This window comes from Manis javanica, chromosome 6 (assembly GCF_040802235.1).
Source record: "Manis javanica isolate MJ-LG chromosome 6, MJ_LKY, whole genome shotgun sequence".
Classification (NCBI taxonomy): Eukaryota; Metazoa; Chordata; class Mammalia; order Pholidota; family Manidae; genus Manis; species Manis javanica.
This window is the reverse complement of record NC_133161.1, coordinates 101,561,273-101,588,031: the sequence shown is the minus strand read 5'-3', so window position 1 is coordinate 101,588,031 and position 26,759 is coordinate 101,561,273. Positions and strand designations below refer to the sequence as shown.

Sequence of the window (26,759 nt, the reverse complement as noted above, 5' to 3'; positions counted from 1 at the left end):
ATCTGTGATACAGAATCTACCTTGGAAGAGGCAGAAAAAGAAATGAAAAAGGTAAGTGGGGAAGTGGCAGCACCTTCTGTGAAGGGGCAGTGCTCGTTACTTCAGGTGATAGCACTGTACGTCCCATCCACAGGCTCCATGAGTAAGAAGCAACAGATGCTTTTCTCCTTCAGGGCTGTTGTCACATCAGTAGGCACAGGAAAGGAAGTGGGCAGAGCTCATGATGTGATGATTGACTTTATCATTAGTGCAGACGATGCCGTTATGTAGTGTGTCAGCGTGAACACTTTTGAGCATTTACTGTGGGCCAGGCGCTCTTTATCACTTCCTATCCGTGACCTCATTTGCTCCTCTCAACATCTCTATGACCTGTTATCATCCTTATGGGACAGATAACAAACCTGAAGCCCATTTGGTCACCCCAGGTGTGGCTGCTGGGTTTGGGGCCAAGCCAGCCTTTGAACCCTTGACTCCAGCACTCCGTTCCTAACCCCCACACTTTGCTGCCCTCCCTGGGAGCCATCAGTGACTTGAAAATTCACTGTGTTGGGGGCAACTCTGGAGTGACCCTGGCAGTGCCTTTTCCAGAGCTTGGTGGAGTCTGCAGATGGGGCCTTTGGACTACAGGACATGCTGGCCCCTCAGAGTCCAGTTCTTGGTCTTGGGCCTTCCCGGGCCATCTCACCAGCGCAGACTGAGCCAACGCAGGTTTGCGCCTTTTCATGGTTGATGTGAAGATCCTGTCTGCAGTAAGAGATGAGAAGTCCCTGTGGCTTTAGCCTTAGACTCCCTTGTCCCCTGAAAGTGGATCAGGCGTGCAGTGTCCTCGTGCACAGGAAATGGAGGACGCACATGGACTGCTGTCTTACATCAGCTGTCAACCTGGAGATCCCAGAACCTGAGCCTAAAGCCCTTGCCTTCCCATGGTCCCCAACCCTTTCCTGGAATCTCTCTGTACAATGGATAGCATTGAAATAGCAGCTGGGGTTGTGTGAAAGTCCCAGGGCTTGTTGAGAGGAATACCTTGTCTTCAGTTAACCCAGGGCCCTCCTGTGTCTTTAAGTACAGCACACGTATCTTTTCTTTAAAAACAAAAATAGCCTGAGCATATGGAGGAGAAAAGTGGCATTGCTAAGACTCTTGAGGGATAGAGCCAGTAGTAATGGCTGCTTTTGGTCCTCATTCCTTCCTGTCACATAATTTGTTAAATAATTGCATAGATTCTGTGGGGTGTGTGTGAAGAGCCTGGGCACATGGTTACGTGTTCAGATTATCTCCTCCCCTCCCTCCCTGCTTTTGTGAAAGCTTCTGAAACTGCTGTAGAAATTCCTCCCCAAGACGGAGGCCTGCATCACACAGGATTGTAGAATGAGTGGTTGCTTTGGTTTTGAACATGCTGGTGTTAAAAAGGTGACCTCAGTCAATGTTCAGAAAGAAGAATCTGAGGATAAGTGGGGCCTCCTGCTTCAGCTCAGGAGCTCTTACACTTAGGAGTGCATGTTGGGGTGAGAGAGGCTTGCAGCACCCGGGAAGCAGTGCTGGGAGCAGTCCTGTAGGAGGGCTGAGACCCTGGGCAGAGCTCGTGAAGGACACAGCCAGCTACCAGCCAGGAGCTTTGTGTGTTCCCTCATTTAATCCTCATGAGGACCTGGGCAGGGAAGACGGGGCCCTCCCAGCACAGATGAGGAGAGCGCTTCATGAGGTGGGGCAGTCAGGGTCCATGTCTCTGGGATGGAAGGCTCAGGAGTCCCACGTGGGGCTTGACAAGTGCCTAGTGTATCCCTCTCCTCGGCGGGTGACCCAGCCGCCTGCGTGCTCACACCCAAGGCACGGCCTTTGGATGGCGGAATTTAGACCCATGGTTCCCAAAAACCAGTCCTCTGGCAAGTGACAATCTGTGAAGAGGTTTTCTCTAACCAGTGGCAAAGTGAAGCAAGGACAGTGTAGTAAGCTTTCCATGAAGCTAGTTGTGTTTAGCTTCGGGAAAGGGTGTCTCCTTTCATCTGAGACCCTGTCCTCCTTAAGGTCAAAATATCCTTTATTGCATATGGTATCACTGATACTAAATGGAAGGTCATTGGTTAATATTTAGTTTGTGTGTATGTGTTGTCTTGGTTGGCAGATTTCTTGCCCAGTCTTAAGGCAGTCATGTATTTCTTTCCCCAGAATGCAACTCTTTGTAAAATCTGTAAGTGTGAAAATCACTGATGTAAACCTTGCCTTTCATTGTCTTCCCTGCAAGATGATCTCCCATGACTAAACCCAAATTTAATTTTCTTCTAGCAGAACATTTCCCCCCATCAGGCAAAATCTTTGATAATTCCCCAATATGTAAAACAGATAAAAGACTAAATGTGTTATACAGTCTGTCAGATTATTCCTAAGAGGCAGACAATCCCCAACCTCAGGAGCTGTAACAACAAAGACTGGCTCCTGTTCTACTTGAACCTGGTGGATGGTGCATCCACCATTAGATGACACATGCTACTTACCCACAGCCACCTGGTCCCTCCCAACCACAGTACCTGGGCAGTGCAAGCCCACCTGACTGGGAGCAGAGAGCCAGAAGTCCTCGGCGGACCGTCCAGTTGCTAGCACATGCGAGTGAGTGGTGTAAGCGTTCCTTTAGAAACAGCCCGCCACCAGCTGGATCTCCGAAGCTCCTCTCTCCTCCACAGGTTGGGGGGGCCTCTTCAGCCGCAGTGTGAGAACTGCACACGCAAACGCTTTTCTTTGCAGCACTGGCAGAGGGATTCAGAGGTGGGATTTCAAGTACATCAAGAGTAGAAATGAGGGAAGAGCAAACCCAGCAATTTTTCAAACAGGAAACGTGAAGACATACTGTGTATGTCTTCCTACCTGCTACTACCATCTACCTATTACTATTAAAATCAAGATGAAATGGGCATTGTTGGCAAAAAGAAAACCTTAAAATTGAACAAGAAACCTAGAATGAGTAATTGAACCATGTTTTAAAAAATATGAGTTTTTCTAAGTTTTCAGGCATATTTAAGCTCTGTGCTGCATTACAGAACCTAGATTAACACCATATGCTGACGATTGGGCCACCTTGATGCTTCTGAGGCAGGGCTGTCCTTCAAGAACCTGGTCAGACTAGGTCCCTTGCATGGACACTTACCGCTTACCATGCAAACAGTTCGGATTCCCTCTCTATTCCCATGCATAGAGTACTGCTACTTCTCTGTGTGTCTCCTGCAAGATTATAGCTCCCTCAAGGTAGACATCCTTAATTTTTTTTGTATTCTGGTGCTGATCCCAAAAACATGAGTCATTCTCTGACCATGACCCTCAGCCTCTGTTTTCTCTGTGTATGAAGAAATAAGCTTACATTCTACCTTACTTAAGAATATAAAGGTTAAGTGTTTAATTAAACTCCAAGATAAAGGAGCTGGTATTTTGTTATGTTGTTTGTTATGTTAACATAACATACGGGGACAGTGTTTCTTAGCACAGTGTACCCCGGCTTTGTATAGATACAAGTTGCCACTTGATGTGGAAAGGTGTCTGCAGTCTCTACAAACAGAAGCAAAACAGTCACCTTTTCCCTTTCATGTTTGGGAGGGTCAGATTCACTTAGATGTGAATAAGAAACATACTGCAAAGGAAGGGGGCAAATAGCTCTATGGTCTGCATCATCTTTTGAAGCAATAGAAAAAAGTATAAAGGAAATAATCAATCTGACTAATCAACATCTCTTTAAAACCCACTCTACTAAAATAAAAAAAAAAAGTACTATATACTATAGCTTGAACACAAAAACTTACTATTTAAACACTGTAAAGAGCTTATACAGGGAAAACCACCACTGTGGAGGCTCTAGTATTAGTAAACAGAAAGAGGACATGAATCCATAGTTTTGGAACTCCAGGTAATAAATGTGGAAAATACTCAGATGCTTTAATAACTAAAGTAAAAAAAAAAATATCTTAATACAATGCAAATCACAAATTTATACCTACTTAAAAGACAAAGGAGTTAACTCACAGGTCAAAGACGAGTCCTTTGAGTGAGCTACTGAAACTGAGAGTGGTCTTGGAGCCCTCCTGAGCTACACACCTGTGTGTGTGTGTTTTCTGTTCCTTTTTCTTTGGCTTTAACTTGATGGTCTTTTTATAATGTCTTCAGAGGGAAACTTAGATCTTTGCTTAAATTATTTTTAAGGCTAAAAATTTACCTCTTAAGTTCTACTTTAGTTGCAGTTTGTCATATTTTTATAATTATTCAATTCAAAGTATATACACACATGCACACATCACACATATATAAATACATACATGTGGATGTTATCAGATGCACACAATTTTAGAACATTTATATCTCCTCTATACTGATCCTTTTGTGGTTCTGAGATATGCTTCATTATTGTATTTGTGCTTAAGTCTACCATTTACTGTTTATTTTCAGTCTGCCCTACTTATCCTGTGTTCCTTTTTCTGTTTATTTTTTTGGCCTTTGGGATTCATCAAGTACTTCACATTTTTAACCTCTGTTAGCCTGTTGCTTATGCGTTCATTTACTGTTTTCAGTGGTTACCCTAGATGACACAACATGCATTTTTAACTTACTAAAATCTAGTGTCATTTAGTACTTTTCCCACCTTCAGCCCAGTATTAGGAAACTTCATTTACATTTACCCCACCTTTTGAAATATCTTCTCATCTGTTTTAATTCTTTACATATTTTAGGCCATTGAAGACATACTATGATTGTTGTTTATATATTAATTTTTATGTTAATTACCTGCATATATGTACTATATGCTTCCCTGAATTTGCATTCTTTTCCCTGAGACCAGAAGAACCTTAGTTCTTTTAGTGTGGGCCTGCTGGCAATAAACTTCTCTCAGTTTTTGTCCATCTGGTATATTTTTACTAAATTTTCCTTACTGAAGGTACTTTGCCTTAGGATGGAGTCCTGGGTTGGCGTTATTTTCTTTTCTGCACCTCATGTATACCATTGTCTTCTCACTCTCATCCTTAGTATAAAACATCAGCCATCTGCCCTCTCATTGCTTCTGTGAAAGTCATGTGCATTTTCCTCTCATCACTTTTAACATTTTCTTTGTTTCTGTTTTTCAGCAATCTTTCATGATGTTTCTGGGTGTCATTTGGAGTTTTTGTACTCCTACTCCTAGATTCTGTAGCTTGATCACCTTTGTGTCAGTTTTGGAAAATACTTGGCCGTTATCTCTTCAAATGTTTCTTCTGACACCTCTTACTCTTCTTCCATGGGAATGTAATTGTACCTACCTTAGACCCTTTCATTATGTTCTAAGCATTTTTACTTAGAAATGAATGCACGAGGGGGCGCTCAAGATGGTGGTGTGAGTAGGGCAGTGGAAATCTCCTCCCCAAACCATATATATTTTAAAAATACAACAAATACAACTTTTCTTAAAAGAGAGACCAGAAGATACAGTACAATAGCCAGGCTACATCTACGTCTGCGAGAACTCAGCATCTCACAAAAAGGGTAAGATACAAAGCCATGACCCAGCGGGACCCAAGCATTTCCCCCCACCCCAGCTCACTGGCAGGAAGAAAAGAATCAGAGTGGGGAGGGAGTGGAAGCACAGGACTGCTAAGTACCCATCCCTAGTAATGTGCACCAGGAGCACAGACACACACTGCATGGTGTGCTGGATATTAGAGAAACAGAAAAGTAAAATCCGAGATGGAGACTGCGAGCAGGTCCCCACAGCCAGCTCCCCTGGGACAAAAGAAAAGCCGGCACTTTAAACGTCTTAAAGGGACAAGGGTTTAACAGGTGGACAAAATCGTCCCGGCACACTCAGCAGCAGCAGACTGAAATCTTAAGGAACTTCAGGTGCCCTAAGCCCCCGGGTGGCAATGCAGCTCCGAAACCCCTTATGGTGATAAGCAGCCTGCCATTCATTGCCCTCTGCTGGCACTGCAAGCAAGCCAGCTGACCCACCACAGCTGCAGACCAGCCAGAGAGAAGCCCCGCCCACAGCAGCCACACAGAGTCTTCTCCCAGCCCACAGCTAACCAGGACAGACACTGAGGAAGCTGGCGCAAGGGGCGAAAGGCATGAAGGGGCACCGTTCTCAAAGAAGAACACACGCCACTCCTCTGCGACCCCTCCCAGTGCCCTAGGCTATCCCGAGGGCCACCTCACCCATGGCAGCTCAGGGAATTAACCCAGAGGCTGCTCCCTGTGTGTAGGTAACCAGCACAGGCAGTGGAGAAGGGCAAGGTGACCAGCAAGCAGGAAGGGACTTTCTTCTCCAAGCTGACACATGTGCCACTTGCCAGCAAACACTTCTATCACCATGAAAAGGCTGAAGAACCTGGTCCAGTCCAAAATCACTCAAACAACTCCAGAGAGAGGGACTGGCAAGATAGATATAACCAATATTCCTGAAAAAGAATTCAAAATGAAAGTCATAAACATGCTGATGGACCTGCAGAGAAATATGGAAGAGCTAAGGGATGAAGTCCAGAGGGAGATAACAGAAATGAAACAATCAGCAGAAGGACTTAAGAGCAGACTGGATGAGGTGCAAGAGACTGTTATTGGAATAGGAATCAGAGAACAAGAGTACAGAGAAGCTAAGGCAGAGAGAGATAAAAGGAGCTCTAGGAATGAAAGAATATTAAGAGAACTGTGTGACCAATCCAAATGGAACAATATTCACTTTATAGGGGTATCAAAGAAAAAGAGAGAGAAAAAGGGATAGAAAATGTCTGAAGAAATAATTGCTGAAAACTTCCCCAAGCTGGGGAAGGAAATAGTCTCTCAGACCATGGAAGTCCACAGATCTCCCAACACAAGGGACTCAAGGAGGAAACACCATGACAAATAATAATTAAAATGGCAAATATCAAAGACAAGGACAGGGTATTAAAGGCAGCCAGAGAGAGAAAAAAGGTCACCTACAAAGGAAAACCCATCAGGCTATCATCAGACTTCTCAACAGAAACCTTACAGGCCAGAAAAGAATGGCATGATGTATTTAATGCAATGAAACAGAAGGGCCTTGAATGAAGAATACTGTATCCAACAAGGTTATCATTTCAATTTGAAGGAAGGATTAAACAATTTCCAGATAAGCAAAAGTTAAGGGAATTTGCCTTCCACAAACCACCTCCACAGGGTATGTTAAAGGGACTGCTATAGATGGAAATACTCCTAAAGCTAAATAGATGTCACCAGAGACAATAAAATCACAGCAAAGAAAGCGGACCAACCAAATACTAACTAAAGGCAAAAAATAAAATCAACTATCCACAAAAGCAGTCAAGGGAAACACAAAAGAGTACAGAATAAAACACCTAACATATAAAGAGTGAAGGAGGAAGAATAAGAAAGGAGAGGAAAAAAAGAATCATCAGACTGAGTTTATAAGAGCATAATAAGTGAGTTAAAGTTAGACATTTAGATAGTAAAGGAGCTACCCTACAATCTCTGGTAACCACAAATCCAAAGCCTGCAATGGCAATAGGTACATATCTATTGATAATCATCCTAACTATAAATGGACTGAATGCACCAATCAAAAGACACAAGAGTAATAGAATGGATAAAAAAGCAAGACCCATCTATATGCTGCTTACAAGAGACTCACCTCAAATCCAAAGGCATACACAGACTAAAAGTGAAGGGATAGAAAAAGATATTTCATGCAAACAATAAGGAGAACAAAGCAGGTGTTGCAGTACTTGTACCAGACAAAATAGACTTCAAAACAAAGTAAAGAGATAAAGAAGGACATTACATAATGATAAAGGGGTCAGTCCAACAAGAGGATATAACCGTTATAAATATCTGCGCACCCAACACAGGAGCACCGACATATGTGAAACAAACACTAACAGAACTAAAGGAGGAAATAGAATGCAATGCATTCATTCTAGGAGAGTTCAACACACCACTCACTCCAAAGGACAGATCCACCAGACAGAAAATAAGTAAGGACACAGAGGCACTGAACAACACACTAGAACAGATGGACCTAAGAGACATCTACAGAACTCTACACCCAAAAGGAGCAGGAGACACATTCTTCTCAAGTGCACATGGAACACTTTCCAGAATAGACCACATACTAGGCCACAAAAAGAACCTCAATAAATTCAAAAAGATTGAAATCCTACCAACCAACTTCTCAGATCACAAAGGTATAAAACTAAAAAATTGTACAAAGAAAACAAAAAGGCTCACAAACACATGGAGGCTTAACAACATGCTCCTAAATAATCAATGGATCAATGACCAAATTAAAACAGAGATCAAGCAATATATGGAAACAAATGACAACAACAGCACAAAGCCCCAACTTCTGTGGGAGGCAGCAAAGGCAGTTCTAAGAGGAAAGTATATAGCAATCCAGGCCTATTTAAAGAAGGAAGAATAGTCTAAAGTCACAATTATTGAAACTGGAAAAAGAAGAACAACTGAGGCCCAAAGTCAGCAGAAGGAGGGACCTAATAAAGATCAGAGGAGGAATAAATAAAATTGAGAAGAATAAAACAATAGAAAAAATCAATGAAATCATGAGCTGGTTCTTTGAGAAAATAAACAAAATAGATAAACCCCTAGCCAGACTTATTAAGAGGAAAAGAGAATCTACACACATAAGCAGAATCAGAAATGAGAAAGGGAAAATCATGACAGACCCCACAGAAATACCAAGAGTTATTAGAGAATACTATGAAAATCTATATGCTAACAGGCTGGATAACCTAGAAGAAATGGACAACTTCCTAGAAAAATACAACCTTCCAAGACTGACCAAGGAAGAAACACAAAATCTAAACAGACCAATTATCAGCAATGAAATTGAATCGGTAATCCAAAAACTACCCAAGAAGAAAACCTCGGGACACATGGATTCACCACTGAATTTTATCAGACATTTAGAAAAGGCATAATACCCATTCTCCTTAAAGTTTTCCAAAAAATAGAAGGGGAGGGAATACTTCCAAACTCATTCTATGAAGCCAGCATCACTCTAATACCAAAATCAGGCAAAGATCCCACAGAAAAAGAAAACTACAGACCAAGATCCCTGATGAACATAGTTGCAAAAATACTCAACAAAATATTAGCAAACAGAATTCAAAAATACATCAAGAGGATCATATATACCATGATCAAGTGGGATTCATGTCAGGGATGCAAGGATGGTACAACATTCCAAAATCCATCAACATCATCCACCACATCAACAAAAAGAAGAAAAACTACATGATCATCTCCATAGATGCTGAAAAAGCATTCGACAAAATTCAACATCCATTCGTGATAAAAACTCTCAACAAAATGGCTATAGAGGGTAAGTACCTCAACATAATAAAAGCCATATATGACAAACCCCCATCATACTTAACAGCAAAACTTAACAGCGAGAAGCTGAAAGCTTTTCACGTAAGATCGGGAACAAGACAGGGATGCCCACTCTCTCCACTTTTATTCAACGTAGTACTGGAGGTCCTAGCCACAGCAATCAGACAACACAAAGAAATAAAGGACATCCAGATTGGTAAGGAAGAAGTCAAACTCTCACTATTTTCAAATGACATGATATTGTACATAAAAAACCCTGAAGACTCCACTCCAAAACTACTAGAACTAATATCTGAATTCAGTGAAGTTGCAAGATACAAAATTAATACACAGAAGTCTGTTGCTTTCGTATACACTAACAATGAACTAGCAGAAAGAGAAATCAGGAAAACAACTCCATTCACAATTGCATCAAAAAGAATAAAAATTCCTAGTAATAAACCTAACCAAGGGTGTGAAAGACCTATACCCTGAAAACTGCAAGACACTCTTAAGAGAAATTAAAGAGGACACTAACAAATGGAAATTCATCCCATGCTCTAGAGTAGGAAGAATTAATATTGTCAAAATGGCCATCCTGCCTAAAGCAATCTACAGATTCAAAGCAATCCCTATCAAATCCCTATCAAATCTTCAACAAACTGGAACAAATTGTTCTAAAATTCATATGGAACTACAAAAGACCCCGAATAGCCAAAGCAATCTTGAGAAGGAAGAATAAAGCAGGGGGGATCTCGCTTTCCATCTTCAAGCTCTACTACAAAGCCACAGTAATCAAGACAGTTTGATACTGGCACAAGAACAGACCCACAGACCAGTGGAACAGAATAGAGAGTCCAGATATTAACCCAAACACATATGGTCAATTAATATATGATAAAGGAGCCATGGATATACAATGGGGAAATGACAGCTGATGTTGGCAAAACTGGACAGCTACATGTAAGAGAATGAAACTGGATCATTGTCTAACCCCATAACACAAAAGTAAATTCGAAATGGATCAAAAACCTGAACATAAGTCATGAAACCATAAAACTCGTAGAAAAAAATATAGGCAAAAATCTCTTGGACATAAACATGAGCAACTTCTTCATGAACATATCTCCCCGGGCAAGGGAAACAAAAACAAAAATGAACAAGTGGGACTATATCAAGCTAGAAAGAACAAAAAGGCATCCTACAGTATGGGAGAATATATTCATAAATGACATATCTGAGAAAGGGTTAACATCCAAAATATAACATCCATTCATGATAAAAACTCTCAACAAAATGGGTATAGAGGGCAAAAAGCAAATAATCCAATTAAAAAAATGGGCAGAGGAGCTAGCTGATCAGACACTTGTCCAAAGAAGAAATTCATATGGCCAACAGGCACATGAAAAGATGCTCCACATCACTAATCATCAGAGAAATGCAAATTAAAATCACAATGAGATATCACCTCACACCAATTAGGATCGCCACTATCCAAAAGACAAACAACAACAAATGTTGGCAAGGATGTGGAGAAAGGGAAACCCTCCTACACTGCTGGTGGGAATGTAAATTAGTTCAACCATTGTGGAAAGCAGTATGGATGTTCCTTAAAAAACTAAAAACAGAAATACCATTTGACCCAGGAATTCCACTCCTAGGAATTTACCATAAGAATGCAGGAGCCTAGTTTGAAAAAGACATATGCACCCCTATGTTTATCGCAGCACTATTTACAATACCCAAGAAATGGAAACAACCTATGTGTCCATCAGCAGATGAATGGATAAAGAAGATGTGGTACATATACACAATGGATTATTATTCAGCCATAAGAAGAAAACAAATCCTACCATTTGCAGCAATATGAATGGACCTAGAGGGTATTATGCTCAGTAAAATAAGCCAGGTGGAGAAAGACAAGTATCAAATGATTTCACTCATCTGTGGAGTATAAGAACAAACAAAAAACTGAAGGAACAAAACAGCAGCAGAATCACAGAACTCAAGAATGGACTAACAGTTACCAAAGGGAAAGGGACTGGGGAGGATGGGTGGGAAGGGAGGGATAAGTGTGAAGATGGGGCATTAGGATTAGCACATATAATGCAGGGGGGTGGGCCAAAGGGAAGGTATTACAACACAGAGAAGACAAGTAGTGATTCCATAGCATCTTACTACACTGATGGATAGTGGCTGTAATGGGGTATATGTGGTGGGGACTTGATAATGGGGGGAGTCTAGTAACCATAATGTTGCTCACGTAATTGTACATTAATGATACCAAAAGAAGAAAAATAGAAATGAGTGCATACTGTAGGACATAGAGCTGGACATGTGTCACATCCCATGAAGGAGAGTGAAGGAGATACAGCACGTCTGATAACATGTTTTCTCTTCCTGACCTTTTCTCTTTTCCATGTGGCCTGAGTGGTGATTGCAGTGAATAGGCTGCAATGTTGGTAGTGTGTGAGCCTGGGGAGAACCCTTAGAGCTCATTGCCACAGTAAATAAAACAAGAGCCTGTGAGCTGGTTTGCAGTGAGCTTGGTCTTTAGGAAGAGCACTGGCTTTGTGACTTTGGAATCCTGAATCTTTACTCACCATGACCTTGAGCAACTTGCTTCACTTTGTGTTCATTTCTGTTATTTTTCAAATGGGGATAAAGTATCCATTTCATAAAATGGGGATTATTAAATAAAAGCACAAAGCATGTGGGCTAGTACTTGGCCCAGAGTGACATTCAGTAAGGCTAATTGTTATTCTTGTTCTTGTCATTACTACTCTTTCTCTGCCTGCTTCCCCTGCCTGTCCCCCAATTCCATCCCCAGACCAGACAGCTGTTACCTTCTGTGCAGTGACAGGCATGGCAGGAACAGGAGAGGGTACATACTGGATGTTTGTCCTGCAGTTCTCGGAACTGTCAGAAGGGTCTTGTTCATTGCTCTGCCCTTAATGTTGTCATTCACTGCTGTGCGTTTGCCTCTTGGGGGCTCACAAGGCCCTGGAGACTGACTCTGGCCTTCTCCTTTCAGTATGGAATGCTCCTTTATCAGAACTACAGAATCCCCCAGCAAAGGAAAGCCTTGCTCCCCCACTTCTCAACTCCAGTGGTAAGTACATGTGCCAACCTCCGTCACGCTGCTTTTGAGCTTCTGCATCAATCAGCACATGCTGATGGCTCTTGTTGCACAAGCCTGCCAAGAGGCTCCAGAATGAGTGCATTTCAGAGAAGCTGGTTTCCCACGACATTCCATCTCCCGACCCTGCTCTCTCAGCAGTGTGACTGCTTGAACATTTCCTCTGCTGCCCTCCCTGCCCCTGTACTTCTCCACAGGGCTGTGTAGGCAGATGGCCCTGCTTAAGTGCTCCCTGTCACCAGCAACGTTCAGCTCTGCTGGGGAGCCTCTCCCTCCTGTGGCTTTTGTCCATTTCATCCATGGGTGCCATAGACTATTATGCTTGGATCCTCCAATTTAGAGGTTATAATGAGTCCTCTGTGTTCTCAGGATGTAAATTACTTCTAAAAGATGCAAACATTTCAACCTCTGAAAACTATCTTAAAGATCTTTCAATGCCCGTTCCTAAGAGACACCAGATCATTCCACAGAAGGAATCCACGTGCTGCTCTGAAGTAACACACCCAAGAGAAGGGCTTGGTGCCGGTGAGGACAGGACCCACCGTGCTATTTCTGTTTTTCTTTGACATGTTGTAGTGCAGGTCAGGGAGCTTGTGAAGGGCTCCGCAGTCCAAATCCTGCTGACACCAGCAGCCTCACCAGCAGCCTGTGAATACTGCAAGAAGACTGAAATGTTTCTTATTAAGAGAAACCAAAGCCATTTTTTTTAGCTTAAGGGCCCTTCGGTCACTGAATTTTCAGCCTGCAACTTCCAGAGTTGGGGGTGGAGGAGGGGCATCCTGTCACCCTTCTCCTGGCCATCTTCATGATGCGCTGGCTTATTTCTCTGCATTTTAAGAACTCATGGCCTCTCTTTTCCAGCGCAGCGTCTCCGAGAACTCCCTGGTGGCAATGGATTTTTCTGGACAGACAGGAAGAGTGATCGAGAATCCGGCTGAGGCCCGGAGTGCTGCGCTGGAGGAGGGCCATGCCTGGAGGGTAGGGCCTCAAGCCCCGGGTGGCAAACCCACCACGGGTCACCCCCAGAAGAGGCATTGTGGGTGTAGGCAGGAGAGGCGTCCAGGGAGGGGCAGAGGGTGGCCCCCGGGCTCCCGACCACAGGACACCGCTGTAGCCTGGGGCTGCACCGGGGCCCTGCCACCCTGGCCCCGGGTCCCAACCACAGGACACCGCTGTAGCCTGGGGCTGCGCCGGGGCCCTGCAGCCCTGGCCCCAGGGTCCCGCGGAGGCCGTGGGGAGCAGCGCGGCCCCCTCGCAGCTGTTCCTGCCCAGCTGTCGGGCCGGGGCAGAACGCGGCCCCCGGTGGGTGCGGCTGACCCGGGTGGTCATGGCCCCGCCGCTGACTAGCTCTGTGGCTTTGGCCAGCCTCTTCACTTCAGAGACTCCAGTTACTGACCTCCAGATGGGAGGAATATCACCCAACTTTCACGTTTTCCGAAGATGTAAAGACAGTTCACGAAGCATGAGCCCAGAGCTCTTGGGAGGTTCTCTGAACCCTGGCTTCAGAAAAGGAGAACCACCCCCAGAGCACCGTGTTTTTCCAGAACTGAGTTCAGTGGGAAAGCTCATGGTTTTCTCCTAATATTCATCAGGAGCTTCGCTGAGTGTCTTCCATGTGAGAGACGAGAGTGCCCCCCTCAATCCTCGGTTGGCAGAGGCCCGCTGGGTGCTGCCGTAGTTCACAGCTGTGCCCCGGCCCTCTGTTCCCTGGCCGGACGGGGCGTCAGGTGACTCTCAGTTCAGTCGGGGCCCCGCCCCAGGGCACGTGAGCCGGGCGGCCTGGAGGCTGTGCCCGTCTCTGGGCGTAGTGCTAACGCGGGGATTTCTTTTGCAGAAGCGCAGCACGCGGATGAATGTCCTAGGTAGCCAAAGTCCCCTGCACCCTTCTACCTTAAGCACAGGTAAACATGGCATGTTGGCCTGATATTTTTGTACATAAAGAAAAAAAGACTCCCACCCTTCCCCAGCTTCACAAACCTGTCCGGGCCCAGAGCCCACCACAGGGGCGTGGCCACGGGAATCAGGGCCCACGCTGATCCCGAGTTGGCTGTGCCCTGCGGAAGGCCGTTCCACAGATGGACGAGACCCTACCCGCCTCCTCTTCCCTCCCACAGTGATTCATAGGACTCAGCACTGGTTTCATGGCAGGATCTCCCGGGAGGAGTCGCACAGGATCATTAAGCAGCAAGGCCTGGTGGATGGGTAAGGAACACTGCGGCCAAGAACCCGTGTCTGCTGAGGCTTTTTGTGCAGGGCATAGATTCTGCTTCTTGGATGGTTCTCATTTAAAGGGGAGGAAGATGTGGCTCAGAGATGTGATGTGGTCAGGCCTGGCCAGCTGGTAAGCGGGAGAAGAGGGATTGCCGTCCATTTCTCGCCGTGCTCCATCTGTAATCTCTGCCTCTTTGTTGAAATTCAAGCAGACAAAGAGCACAAGCTACTTATTTTAAGTTAATAAGGCACTGGGCAAATAGAAAAAAACATCTTTACTTACAGCTTTTGATTCATTTATCAGTTAGCTTTTGCTGACAACGGACAACCCAGAGCTTAGTCTTAAAACAACAATCCCGGTTGAGTGGCTGTTCTCACCTGGGCCAGCTTGGCGCTGAGTCGGCTTCACTCACGTGTCTGGTATTGGCTGTGCCCGTGGGGTGGCCGGCACGTGTTCCAGCAGGCTAGTCTGGGTTTGCTCACAGGGTTCCCAGGAATCATAGAGGTCAAACCCTAGGGTCCTTGCTCAGCATCCTATGGGAAGAGACTGGGGTTCAGAGGTGTGTGGGCTCGGGGTGGTTATTGCAGATGTGTCACTGCACAGCTCAGCCCGAGTCCCCTCCTCTCTTTGATCACAAGGAGACAGACACCCTCTGGCTTTCACCCCTGAGCTGGTTCATTTCCTGGTTGGAGCTGTGCCACACAGGATCTGCTGGAAATCAGGACCCTGGAAGCTGCTAAATTCAAAGAAGGACACTTTTGTCCTTCATCTTTTAAAAGCTTTAATATGGAAATTTCAAAGCTTACCTAAGGGAAGGGAATGTTATGAATACCCACATGCTCCTTGCCCAGCTTCACTGGTGCTAACCTTAGCTTCTCTGTTTCCCCTCACATGTGCTGTTTTCCCTCCCTCTTCTCCCCTTCCCTTCTTCTTCTTTGGGAGTGTCTTAAAGGACGCCCCAGATATTCTAAACTTTTACCAGTAAACATATTTCAGCGTGCATCTAAATACGGATCCTTTTCCAACATAACCACAATATCATTGTTACATTTTATCGAAATAAACAAGAATTCCTTCATATCATCTAAAATCAAGCCTGTGTTCAAATTCCGCAATTGCTGCAAAAAAAAAGTCCTTCCTTGAAGAGAAGCCAATTCATTTCTTCTGGGATAGTGTGTCTGGTTTGTGCATCATTCCACGGCAAGTAAAGAAGCACCTGAGGTCTAGTGTCTGTCCTAGGTCGTGATCTTAGGGTTGGGCTGGGGCCCTAGATCGTCAGCTTGACCTCCCAGATCAAATCCCCATCCCTGGTCCCCAAATGCTGTGAGCATCCATCACTGAACCTCGCAGGTTCAGTATTTCATTAGGGGTTACAAAATCATCACTTTTGGCTCTATTTTTCCTGTTTCTTGGCTGAAATTCTTTGCCTTGTCATGCAGTTGTTTTTTTGCAAAAGGATGGTGAATGCTCAGTTTTCCCCTTTTGTCAATTTTCAGAATAATGACTTGGTACCCTACCATCTTTCAATGTGACAACCGAGGCGTTTGTTTTAACCATCACTGTGAATTTAGATGCTCAGTATGCCCTCTCTTGGCTGCTGGGCATATGCACAACTCTTTCAAGATGGTTCCCAAGTTCTCTTGACTGACCACTGATAGTGCCTGATTTCAGATGTAACGGATAGATTGGGCTCCACATGGCACCTGTCTCTTGGGAGCCTAATTCTTTCTCGTGGAAAATGATGTCTCAGACCATAATCTGCAGAAGGTCTTTTCCATGGGCAGAGCTAGGACACAGGCTTTCTTAAACTGAAAATAAAGTATGGCTTCACAATGATATTGCCAATTCAAATTGAAGATTACAGGGGTTTCACTTTTTCAATTTTATTGGATCTCTCTTACCTTACTCTGAAAATCTTACTAATGATACTGTTTGTTTTATCCCACTGTGTACTTAGTCGCTGTGTCCCATAGACTAAGACCACTGAATTCACATTTCCTTTCAGTCCTTTTAATCCATAGGGAACATTCCAGGCAGGTCATGTTAAAATGCCAAGCTTAAAGTAATTCTCTCTGATTCTACCACCAAACTGTTACATAGCCAGGTTCATTGGTCTCAGTTTGTTTTTCATTTTCCTAAGTGGATCTGATTTATTTTCTCTTTGGTTTAATGGTGCTTCTTAAATTACATGAAATATTTTCATGGTTCCAAAGGCAAAACAATGAACAAGGTGCATCCCCCGTTGACTCTCCTCTGTCCTTCTCCACACGACAGGTAATTGTTTTTATCGGTTTATCCATCCTTCTATTGTTTCTTTGTAAAAATAGAAGCAAAACATCTTTGCTTCCTCCTCTGCCCCTCCGTAAACACAGGCAGCCCCTGGAAGTGCTGGGTGAGATCTGCAGGCCCCCTGAGGATTTTTCCAGCGCGTGCCTCCTGCCTCCTGTCCCATTCATTGTTTCCAGACTTAAGTGTGACCAGTCAGTGCCAGGTCCTGTGTTTGCTGGTGTCTCTTTGCTGGAGTTCTTAGAAGTGGGTTGTGGAGAAGGGGGGAGAGAGGCTTCTGTAATATTGTAATAAAAAAATGCCAGATTCCCCTTGCAGGGCGTGATCCCCTGAAATTCTGGGAGCAGCAGCTTTCCCAGAGCCACCTTGAGCTGAGAGGGGAGTTGTGATTTGCATCTCATAGCTGAGGATGAGCCTCCTTCCGTAGGATTAGGGGCCTTTGGCATTTCCTTTTCTTTTTGCAATTCTGGACTGTTTATATTTTTTGCCCAATGTTCTAAATCTGTTTTTTGCAGACTTTTTTCCCCAGGTTGTAATTTGTCTTTTTTACTTTGCTTATGGGTTTGTTTACAGAAATTTTTTTTAATGAATTTTATTTGGTCCCATTTATCATTTATGTCCTTCTTAGTCCTTGTCATATTACTTTTTCCCACTCCTTATATCATAAAGGAGTTCATTCCCATTACTTTCTAGAGCCTGCATTTTTTCTTTCCCTCTTTTTCTTTCTTCCCTCCTGCCTTTTTCCTCTTTTTAAATTTTTTTTGTGTTCCTTTTTGTTTGTTTAGATCCCAGATGCATTCAGAATTTATTTACCCTTGTGTACTGTGTAAAGAGCATATCTTAATCTATATTTTTCCTATGCAGGCATACAGTAGTTTTAAAACTACTTATTGGAGATGCCACCTTTATCGTTGAACAGTCCTTTTCAAGCGTTAGAAATGGGTTCCCCTGACTATAAAGAAGGCTGTTGCTCCAGTGCAGCTTCCAATCTGCCCAGGGAGAGACATGCTTCATTTCTGAAATTCCCCTTGCAGTGACATTGTTGCATTTAGGTATGTGTGCGCCAAGGGCTTTTAATACAGACTGTGGACCCGTCTGCAGCCATTAGCCACCTCAGAAATGAGCCCCTGAATGTTCAAGTCATGTCCCCATTAACTGCGTTGTCCATGGGACTTGTTCTAAGGACGAAGAGTGGGTTTGCTTGCCAAGTGATATCATACCGCTTTAAAAGGGAAGGTTCTGCAGAAGGCATATCTGGTGCCATGACCGCCTGTGTCCCTCTCAGGGCCCAGGGCAGTGAAGATAGCATCTGACCCCTGAAGACTGACCGGATCTCGGGGCAATGGGAGATGCTGGAGAGGGGGCAGTGGAGGACCTTCCCCGGTGATTCCGAGGTCAGGCCTGGCCAGGCCCCCTGAGCAGTAGAGAGCGGCCCTATGGCAGGGGGCAGGGAGCAGGCGGTGGGTGATCATGCTGGTGCCACTGAATTGGATGTCAGCCCCTGGCTTTTTTAAAAGCATGTTTGTCTTTACTTTTCCTAGACAAGAATCCCAGTTGGCAGGGTTCCACCTTTTCAGGCTTGGGGAGCTGTGCGTCACTACTACCACCCTCCTCCCCATAAGCCCTCCAGTTACTGCTGCCCTTTTAGAAGGAGTTTCTCTGTCCTTCTGGGGTTTCAGTTTATCTAAGGTTATAATTTTCAATTCTGAAGGTAGGCTCCTGGAGCCCCGGCAGACACAAGGGGGAAGATAATGGGGCCAATTCAGGTGTCACCACAGAGAAGCCACATTTCCCATTGATTCCTGTTTAGGGAGGAAATGTGTTGGAAAACAAAGTAAATTAAAAAATCAATTCCTAATCTTTAGTGATCCCTGAAGAGATAATGAAGGGAAGCCAATTTAGAGAAAGAAAACAACTTTGAAAGGCAGTATAAGAAGAAGACCCATGTTCTAGATCAGCGTTTCCTCGGGCACCGGCCTCAGATTATATAGGCATTAGAGCAGGCCAAGGGGGCCTCCGGGCCCGAGAAAACTAGGAGATGTCTTTGAATTTCCCAGTATTCAGGAGGCCTCCCACATTTGTGTATGTGTGCATGTGTGCACACACATGTGTGTCCGTGTGTATGTGTGCCCACACATGTGCATGCACCCCCATCCCACCAGCCCTGCAGGGAATCCTGCCAAGCACTGAACATGCTGCCTGCCTCCTCCTCATGCCACTGCCAGCCCATGCCAGAACCTGGAGGAAAAGGGTCTTTTCAGAAGGCAGCTCCAGCTCCGTTGTCCCCCCTGCTACCCCAGCTCATGTCACCTGCAGCGCTTAGGACTCTGCCCACCCTCTCCCACCCTGATGGGTCCACACTTGGGTCCAGCCCACTGACCTCTTTGTGGTCCCCAGGCTCCATCTCTGTGCTGTCTGTGGGTGCTGGTTCCTGTCTGCACCCTACAGCCCTCTGTGGGGTAGAAGGAAACTTCTTTGTCACAACTTGAGTCCATTGCAGCTTTCCCTTCCCCGGGCAGAGGGAAGGTCCTTTCCCAGGTTGCCAGCACTCCCTTAGAAGAGCCATGACAGCACGCACCAGCCATGGCAGAGTCATGTCCACGCTCAGATTTCACCTGCTGTTCCTGCTGTACCCACTGTACCCACGTTCCTCCTTGGCTTGTACTGTCTGTGTTACCTTGGAGAACCAGCTTACCTTCTCTGTGCCTGCTTCCCTCACTGTAAAATGAGGACAGTAGCAGAGTTGCTTGCTGGAAGGACTAGCGTGTGCCCAGTGCCCAGCTCCTAACCCTGAGCTGTGTGGTTCCCCTGGTTCCTGTTGGCCCCTAGCACGGCAGCAATTCCTGTGCCCTGGGGAGCACCTGAAGGAGCAGCCTGTACCTGAGTCCAGGTCCTCACCGCTTTCCTTCCGTGTTGCCTTGGCGATTTCTTGACCGAGTGGCTTATCCTGGCCTGCATGGTCCTCTGGGGCTAACTGTGGGCACTGTTATCACAGCCACCGAGGTTGGGTGCTGTGGTGCACAACACCGTCTGCCCCACCGCCCGCATTCTGGTGGTCGTGCAGGAGAGGCAGCAGCCCCCTTTGCAGGTGGCACCCTCCAAGCAGGGAAGCTAGTTCGTGGCAAACCTGGGAGACTTGCTGACTCCTGAACCACACCCTCTTCACTCTGTGGGCTCCTCCACTTTCATGACTATTCCAGATAGACAGCCTTTAGGCACAGTCTGTGAGGCCCAAGCTTTTGGGGAAGCCTCAGGAATTCCGGGGCCAAGTCCTCAACTTGAGAGACCCCCAGGGCGTGCTTCCTGCCTGCCCCTCTGTCTCTTCAGGGGCAAGTAGGCCCTGGCACCTTCGCCAGCCACTGCTTCTCTGCAGAGGGAAAGACAGGCAGCTCACTGCAGTAACATGAGGAGGGGCAGCCCCAGCCTTTCCTCTGGGACAACCTAGGGTTCTGCAAGCTCCCAGGTGTCTGCTGGCAATGACAGCTTATTTGGAATGAAGTAACTTCAAGGAAAGAAAACAGATCTTTGCAGTAGAGGGTGTGCAGCTCTGCTGAGGGAGGAATGAGAGCACATTCCACAGGGAGCCTGCCAGCGTTCCCAGCACTGTCCCTTCCAGGCTGCCCAGCCAAGTCCTGGAATTCTGTTCTGGTCAGTGTGTCTCAAAGTGCATTCTGAAGAATATGCATCCTGCGAAATGCCTAACAAAGGTCAGGCAGAGGCGGGGAGGGGTGGTACTGGTAGTACTGTCAGGTAAGACTTAAAAGCCCTCAGGCTGGAGCCCCTTAGGGCTCATGATAAACATTCATTTTTTTAAGGCTCTGAGAAGTCCTGTAGTAAAATAAAACTTCTGTACCTTTGTAACACTGCATTTCCCAGTCTTGCTTAACTGCTTTCCACCTTAACACTGCAACCTAGAAACTGATGCTTAAGCTGATTACTCTGGTTTAAAGTAACATTTACACTGCTATAACTTTAAAGTATGTTTTCTCTCAAACCATTTCTTGTCATTTGGGTTAAGGTGTTGGGACTTCTTTCTCCTCCTTTCTAGTGTACAACTGCCTATCACACCAGCTGATTCCAGATTTGTTCATGTAGCAGCATACTTCTTTGCACTGTTCCATTTTTTCAATTATTTTTTATTAAATTTTTTTAATCTCTTTCTTATTTTGAAATCATTTCAATTGTTGAAAAGCCGCAAGAATAATGTAATGAACTCCTATTCTATGTATCTGTTGTAAATGTATCCGTGCTACTCAGATGCACACCAGAGTTGTCCACATTGTAGCATGTTGGCTCTGTCATGACCTGCCCCCGCCGGCCCTCTCCCCGTGTTTTAGCTTGGGGGTAACTTGCAATCATAATTATTTTTTAATCCTAATTATTTCAGCAAAAAATTTCTAAAAACAGGAAGGTATCATTACAAAAACTAGGAATTAACACCAGTGAGGTTCTATGATCTAAAATACACACACAGGTTTTGCCAGTGGTGCTAGTTACATACTTCATAGCAAAGGGCATACTTCCTAGTCCTAAACCCTTCCTGTGCCAGTGCGTCTGCTTCCCCTTCCTTTGTCTGGCATCAGCACCAGTTATTGCAGAATGTGCCCTGGTGAGGTTGCTGCTCAGGGTCCACTGGGTGGGGGTGATGCTGGTGGCAGGAGTGCCCCAAAGGCACTCCTGGCAGGATGCACAGGGGGATCGTTTCATTCCTGCTGGTGATGACTTGAGTACTTGATGACTTGTAAAAGGTATCAAGAGGTTTCTCTACTGTTACTGTTTTCCCTCCATAATAAATATTAGGGAAAGATGCTTTGAGGCCATGAAAATACTGTGCTTCTCATCAGATTTCACCAGCTAACTTGAGCATCCTCGTTAAAATCTTCCCTGATCACTGGTACATAGTGGTGATTGCCAGTGGTGTTATGAATCTGTTGTTCCTTCTCTCTCTATTTAGCGGCCCTTCTTGCTTTGACAAAGAGCTTTTTCTTCTCCCGTATTACTTTGTTTGCTCATTTATTTTGTATGCAAGTATAGGCTTATGGATCCCTGTTGTATTCTCTGGGCTACCATCTCTTACTCCTGCTCTTCCATTAGTGCCCAGATTTGGCCAAGCTGCCTCCTGTGTCATGATTCTTTTGAGCATTTCCTTACGTTCTGGCACAAAATGTTCCAGCTTCATCTTGTACTTTCCCTGCCCTAACTCGAGTCAGCCGTATCCTCCGAGAGCCCTGGTTCCTTTCAGTGGGCAGTGACATTCAGAAACCCCAGTGTGCTGCAGGGGCTGTGGCTCCCGCTGCGGCACGCAGATGCCAATGCCCGCTGAAGCATAAGGGCTACAAGCCTGTCTCGTCAGAAGGAGCGGGCAAATGTGTGCATGTGCTCATATGCAAATATGTATATATAAAGTCTGGATTTGAAGAAATAATGATTGTTTTCCATTCCCAGGCTTTTCCTCCTCCGTGACAGCCAGAGTAATCCAAAGGCATTTGTACTCACACTGTGTCATCATCAAAAAATTAAAAATTTCCAAATCTTACCTGTAAGTGTTGATATTTTCACACTAATACTTGTCTGTTTTCTGGTTTCATTCTTAATGCATTTTTCAAGTTACGAGCTAACTGGAATATTTTTAACTGTTAGGCAGTTCCATGCTCACAAGTGGGATGCTCTCAGGAGTTTCTTAAGTTGTTTTTTGAAATTGGGAACAATGTTTACCCTGGAAATAATACTGAAAATGCAGGCACTGTGCTGAGGCCTATGCACACAATTCATAGCTGCTGCTGAAACGGCACCTGACGGGGAGGAGGTGGGTCAGGCGATGAGTAGGGCAAGCTGGGAGGAGCCTAGGAACCTCCCCACAACCACCTGGGGAACGGGCGCCAGCCATGCTTTTCAGCATCCAGCAGGAAGCCCTGGCTCCCCCCTGCCGCCCTGACATTTCCCAGCTCACCCTGGGGACTCCCTGTACTCTTAGGAACTGGACCGCAGACAGAGCTCATGCTGACTGTTGGCCCTGTCTTGTTCCCTGAGGCGCAGCCTCTAACTCGGCAAGTATCCTTATGTCTCTCTAGTGCGAGGATGATGGACAGATGTTCTTCAGCCTTGACGACGGGAACACCAAATTCTCTGACCTGATCCAGCTTGTTGACTTTTACCAGCTGAACAAAGGAGCCCTGCCTTGCAAACTCAAGCACCACTGCATCCGAGTGGCCTTATGACCTCAGACGTCCCCGTGGCTGAAGACTGGAGGACGCAGACACTGGAATGAAGAGGGCTGTGCATGGTTTGGAACATGCAGCTATACTGCCCCTTGGGACTCAGAGCAGGATCGATTCAGTTCGGTTGGTTCCCGCCGACCAGGATTGACTAGTTTGTTGGACTTACCGGGATCTGCTGCTGTGGATCCAGCAGGCCCACCTCCCTCTGCCCCAGCCAGAGCAGGGAGGGCACGGAAGAGCACGCAAACTGGAGAATAAACTGGAATGATCGTCTTGGCTGGGCCACGTAGGGATGAGAACCGGAGAGAATCAATTGAAAATGAACTCTTGCCCTGGAATAATCTTGACAATTAAAACTGATACGTTTACTTTTTGTATTGATCACTTTTTTGCACTCCTTGTTTTCATTATTGTATTTGGCCTATGGTAGAAGGGGACGTGGCTTTCCTGTGCATATGAGATGCAAAGACAGGTTTGAACAGGCAGACTTCAGAGACTGAATGTGGGTCCCCAAATGTCCCCAGGGGTGCTCCTCACCTTCAGGTTACCATAGGTGGCTTCAGCTCCCAAATAACCAGCCACCCCCAGCCCTTCCCAGTTTACTTGAAGAGCTTTTTTTCAATCCAAGGTTGCCTGCGGTAGGCCTTTGGCATGTTTTGTGGACCAGCCAGGCCACCTCAGCTTGTCAGTCACCTCTGTGCACAGATGTCCCAGACCCCAGACTAGGGTGCTCTTCCGCCCTCATGGCTCAGGAGACCTGCACTCTTTGGAAAACTCCGTTCCACAACTCAGCAGTGCGGAGCGGCCCTACCACTAGTCTGACGCAGGCCAGCCTTTTGAGACATGCCTGGAAACCCATTATCTGCCAGCAGCAGATGCCATACCATGGAGTGCCTTCAGCCTGTTCTAGAAAGATCACTGCCTCCCCACTGTGGTGGTTTGAGTCCTTTCGTGGCTGTTCTCCCTCCGGGGGTTACAGAATCTGAAGGGAAATGTCACCTGGCTGGCTTCCTACCGTAGTCCTGGTTTTCCATAGTGATAAAGACGGAAACGTTGCAAGGGGCTCATCCACAGCCCTGCATTTAAAGGTCTTTCCTTGACCTCATCCTGCTGAAACCCCCATAAGCCAGACACATGAGGCAGCTAGAGCCCCGTCCGCCAGCTTACAGTCAGAGGCCCCTCACAGTGGTGTGTGCATCGGTCGGCCCAGGGCTTGAGTTGTCTTCCCAGCTCCCTCTGCCCTGCTCGCTGGCTGAGTCTCAGGGGTGAGAGTAGCCGTATCTTTACATTTGTTCTCTGCAGGTAGAAAGGGCTCTCGTGACCAGCGTAAAGACTCCTGTGCTGAGAAGCGATTTCCTTTGCTGAGGTCACAGCCGCACACGTGACTGGCGCCCCTGAACGTGTGCCATGCATTGCCTCAGCTCAGACCTACCACAGGGCTCCACGGTTTAGCACAGACCCCACGCGGGCCTCAGTGATGCCTATCCGCTGTAATGACATTTAGGGTATAGAAACACTGTGTTTTAGTTTACAGGCCATATTCTAGTTGTTTTCCATGAAATGTCTTCTTAATACAAATGAAGAATTTATAGTAAAACATTTTTTAACCATAAATGCTCAATTATGTCATCTTCCTTTTGTAGCCATTCTTTCAAACCACAAACAATTAGGTAATTCCCAAGGCCTCCTTAGCAGCTTCCACTCAACTTCACTTTAGCGGCTGATTCTTACACTGCTACACCTTGTTTCTTTTCACTAGTTGGGAGTAAAAACCTGAGAAAACAATCTAGGATTTCTTTGCTCTGTTTACATAACCAGTTTCCCCCCAAGAGACAGCAATTGTCTGCAGTATTTCATTTTTATAAGCAGATGTTTTATTTAAAAGGAGAACAAAAGCTTGACTGACTCACAGTTTTGTATGTAGCTGGTCTGACTAGTGTTTTGTACCTTCCGGCCACCTTTGGCAAGTGTAAACTCCCCACAGCCCCTGCCTCGCCTGCCCGGGGCTGGGGCTCCACCTGACTGCCACAGGCCCTTGGGGCAGGAGGGCGCTGGGTCTGGCCCCGCCAACCAGGGGTGGGCAGAGGGTCCACGTCTATTTTTGTATTTGAGTGACATGAATGTAAACGGGCAGCTCAGGGTCGATTTGGAGCCTGTTGACTTCTCTCTCCCTGTGATTTTCTTTTCTAAAATGAAAACATGTAGCAGCCTGGCCTAGGTTGAGAAGGAAAACGGCAGGTGCTTTGGGTGTTTGAGTTAGCAGGTGAGCTCTGAGTTACAGAATGCTTTTTTGTTTGCTAAACCCTGAAGAAATATGTGCCTCAGTCCAGTTGTTCTGTCTTCTCTTTTCTGCAATTAATACATGATGGTTTGACCACTGGGCACACCTTCCAGGGGTGGGACTTTCTGGCGGTAGGTGATGTCGCAGTGCAACCTGCAGTGACCGTGACATGGCCTGATGTGTAAATGTTTTCAGGGAATGCAGAAGGTATTAAATCAGGAGACAAAACCTTGATTCCATGTGCTTTGCTCTCTTCTGTATATAGCTCTTTGGCTCGTGAGCCTAATTGTAAACTTTCAGGTATTTTTGTACAAATAAGGGACTGATGTTCTGGTTCTTGTAATTAGAAATAAAGATTAATACAGTGTTCTTCATCTCTGTTATTTGTAATGTCTCTTTCTGTATTTTGAAAAACCCAGACTGGTCAGCCACTGAGAGCCTTTGGAATGATTTGAATAAGAACAGCGTGCTGCTATGCACCCATAAAAAGCTAGTTAAGAAGGGATTGACATGGTGTGCTTGCTGGCCTGGCCCTGCTGCAGCGCCAGACTCTCATTTAGTCTCCCAGGCTGGTGGGCCCTGCATTGGTGCCCAGTGGTCCCAGTGGCCACTCACTGTACCTCCACCATATGGTTACAGACCTCAGGATGCTTCCAAGGCAGTCAGATCTCAGGTGAAAAACTCGCACAAGTTCCCCTTTGTGAAGTCCAGTGGCATTTTTTCACTGCAGTGGAACAGTTAAAAGTGGCAAGAACCTGGGTTTTCTACTCCAACAAGAAAGATAAGAGTATGACTGCCCTGAGCTGGTTTTCCAATGCATCACTTACCTGTGCTTGGACATGACAGGCCCCCTCTGGCCCACACCAGGCAGAGTACGGGTGTATTGTCATAGCCACCTTGCCCCCAAGCAGGCAGTTGAGCACACCTGTGACAGCTTGACTGTCCTGTCACTTGTTTTCAGAATCCAGTTCTCCAGTTTGGGGTAGCTCACACCCTAGAAGGCAGGCCGACCTTTGAGGAAGAATAGGAAAAGCCACAATGCTCTCCTCAAGAGAGATGTGTGTGTGTGTGTTGTCTGGCGGGGCTGGTGTGGGAATGTGTGGTGAGGACAGTGGCATATCTGCACGTGGGAGAGGAGACAAGCAGGGTCAAGTGCGTGTGGAGGCTGCAGTGGTGTGTGACAGCGGGGGGCCCTGTGGGGAATGCGCCTTCTGGGGGTGCAGTGTAAAGGCGCACGACAAGGAAGAGCCTGCCCTTCCCTCCTGGCGGAGCCCAGGCCCGGGGTAGAAGCTCTGGACCAGGCTCTGGATTGTA

At 45.9% G+C, this 26,759-nt stretch overlaps 1 protein-coding gene across 11 annotated transcripts in view; it reads left to right on the top strand.

The window, feature by feature from the left end:
• GRB10 (growth factor receptor bound protein 10) overlaps positions 1 to 25,819 on the top strand; it is a 203,377-nt gene extending 177,558 nt beyond the window's left edge. For 9 of the 11 annotated variants that reach the window (XM_073239137.1, XM_073239136.1, XM_073239133.1 and 6 more), the window contains 6 exons: positions 12,344 to 12,421; positions 13,310 to 13,426; positions 14,283 to 14,349; positions 14,563 to 14,650; positions 22,392 to 22,485; positions 23,018 to 25,819. In XM_073239137.1, coding sequence (XP_073095238.1) covers positions 12,344 to 12,421; positions 13,310 to 13,426; positions 14,283 to 14,349; positions 14,563 to 14,650; positions 22,392 to 22,485; positions 23,018 to 23,164 — 591 coding nt within the window. In that variant the 3' untranslated portion in view covers positions 23,165 to 25,819. The other 2 variants (XR_012132421.1, XM_073239142.1) reach the window with 2 other exon arrangements.
• The last annotated feature ends 940 nt before the right edge of the window (positions 25,820 to 26,759 follow it).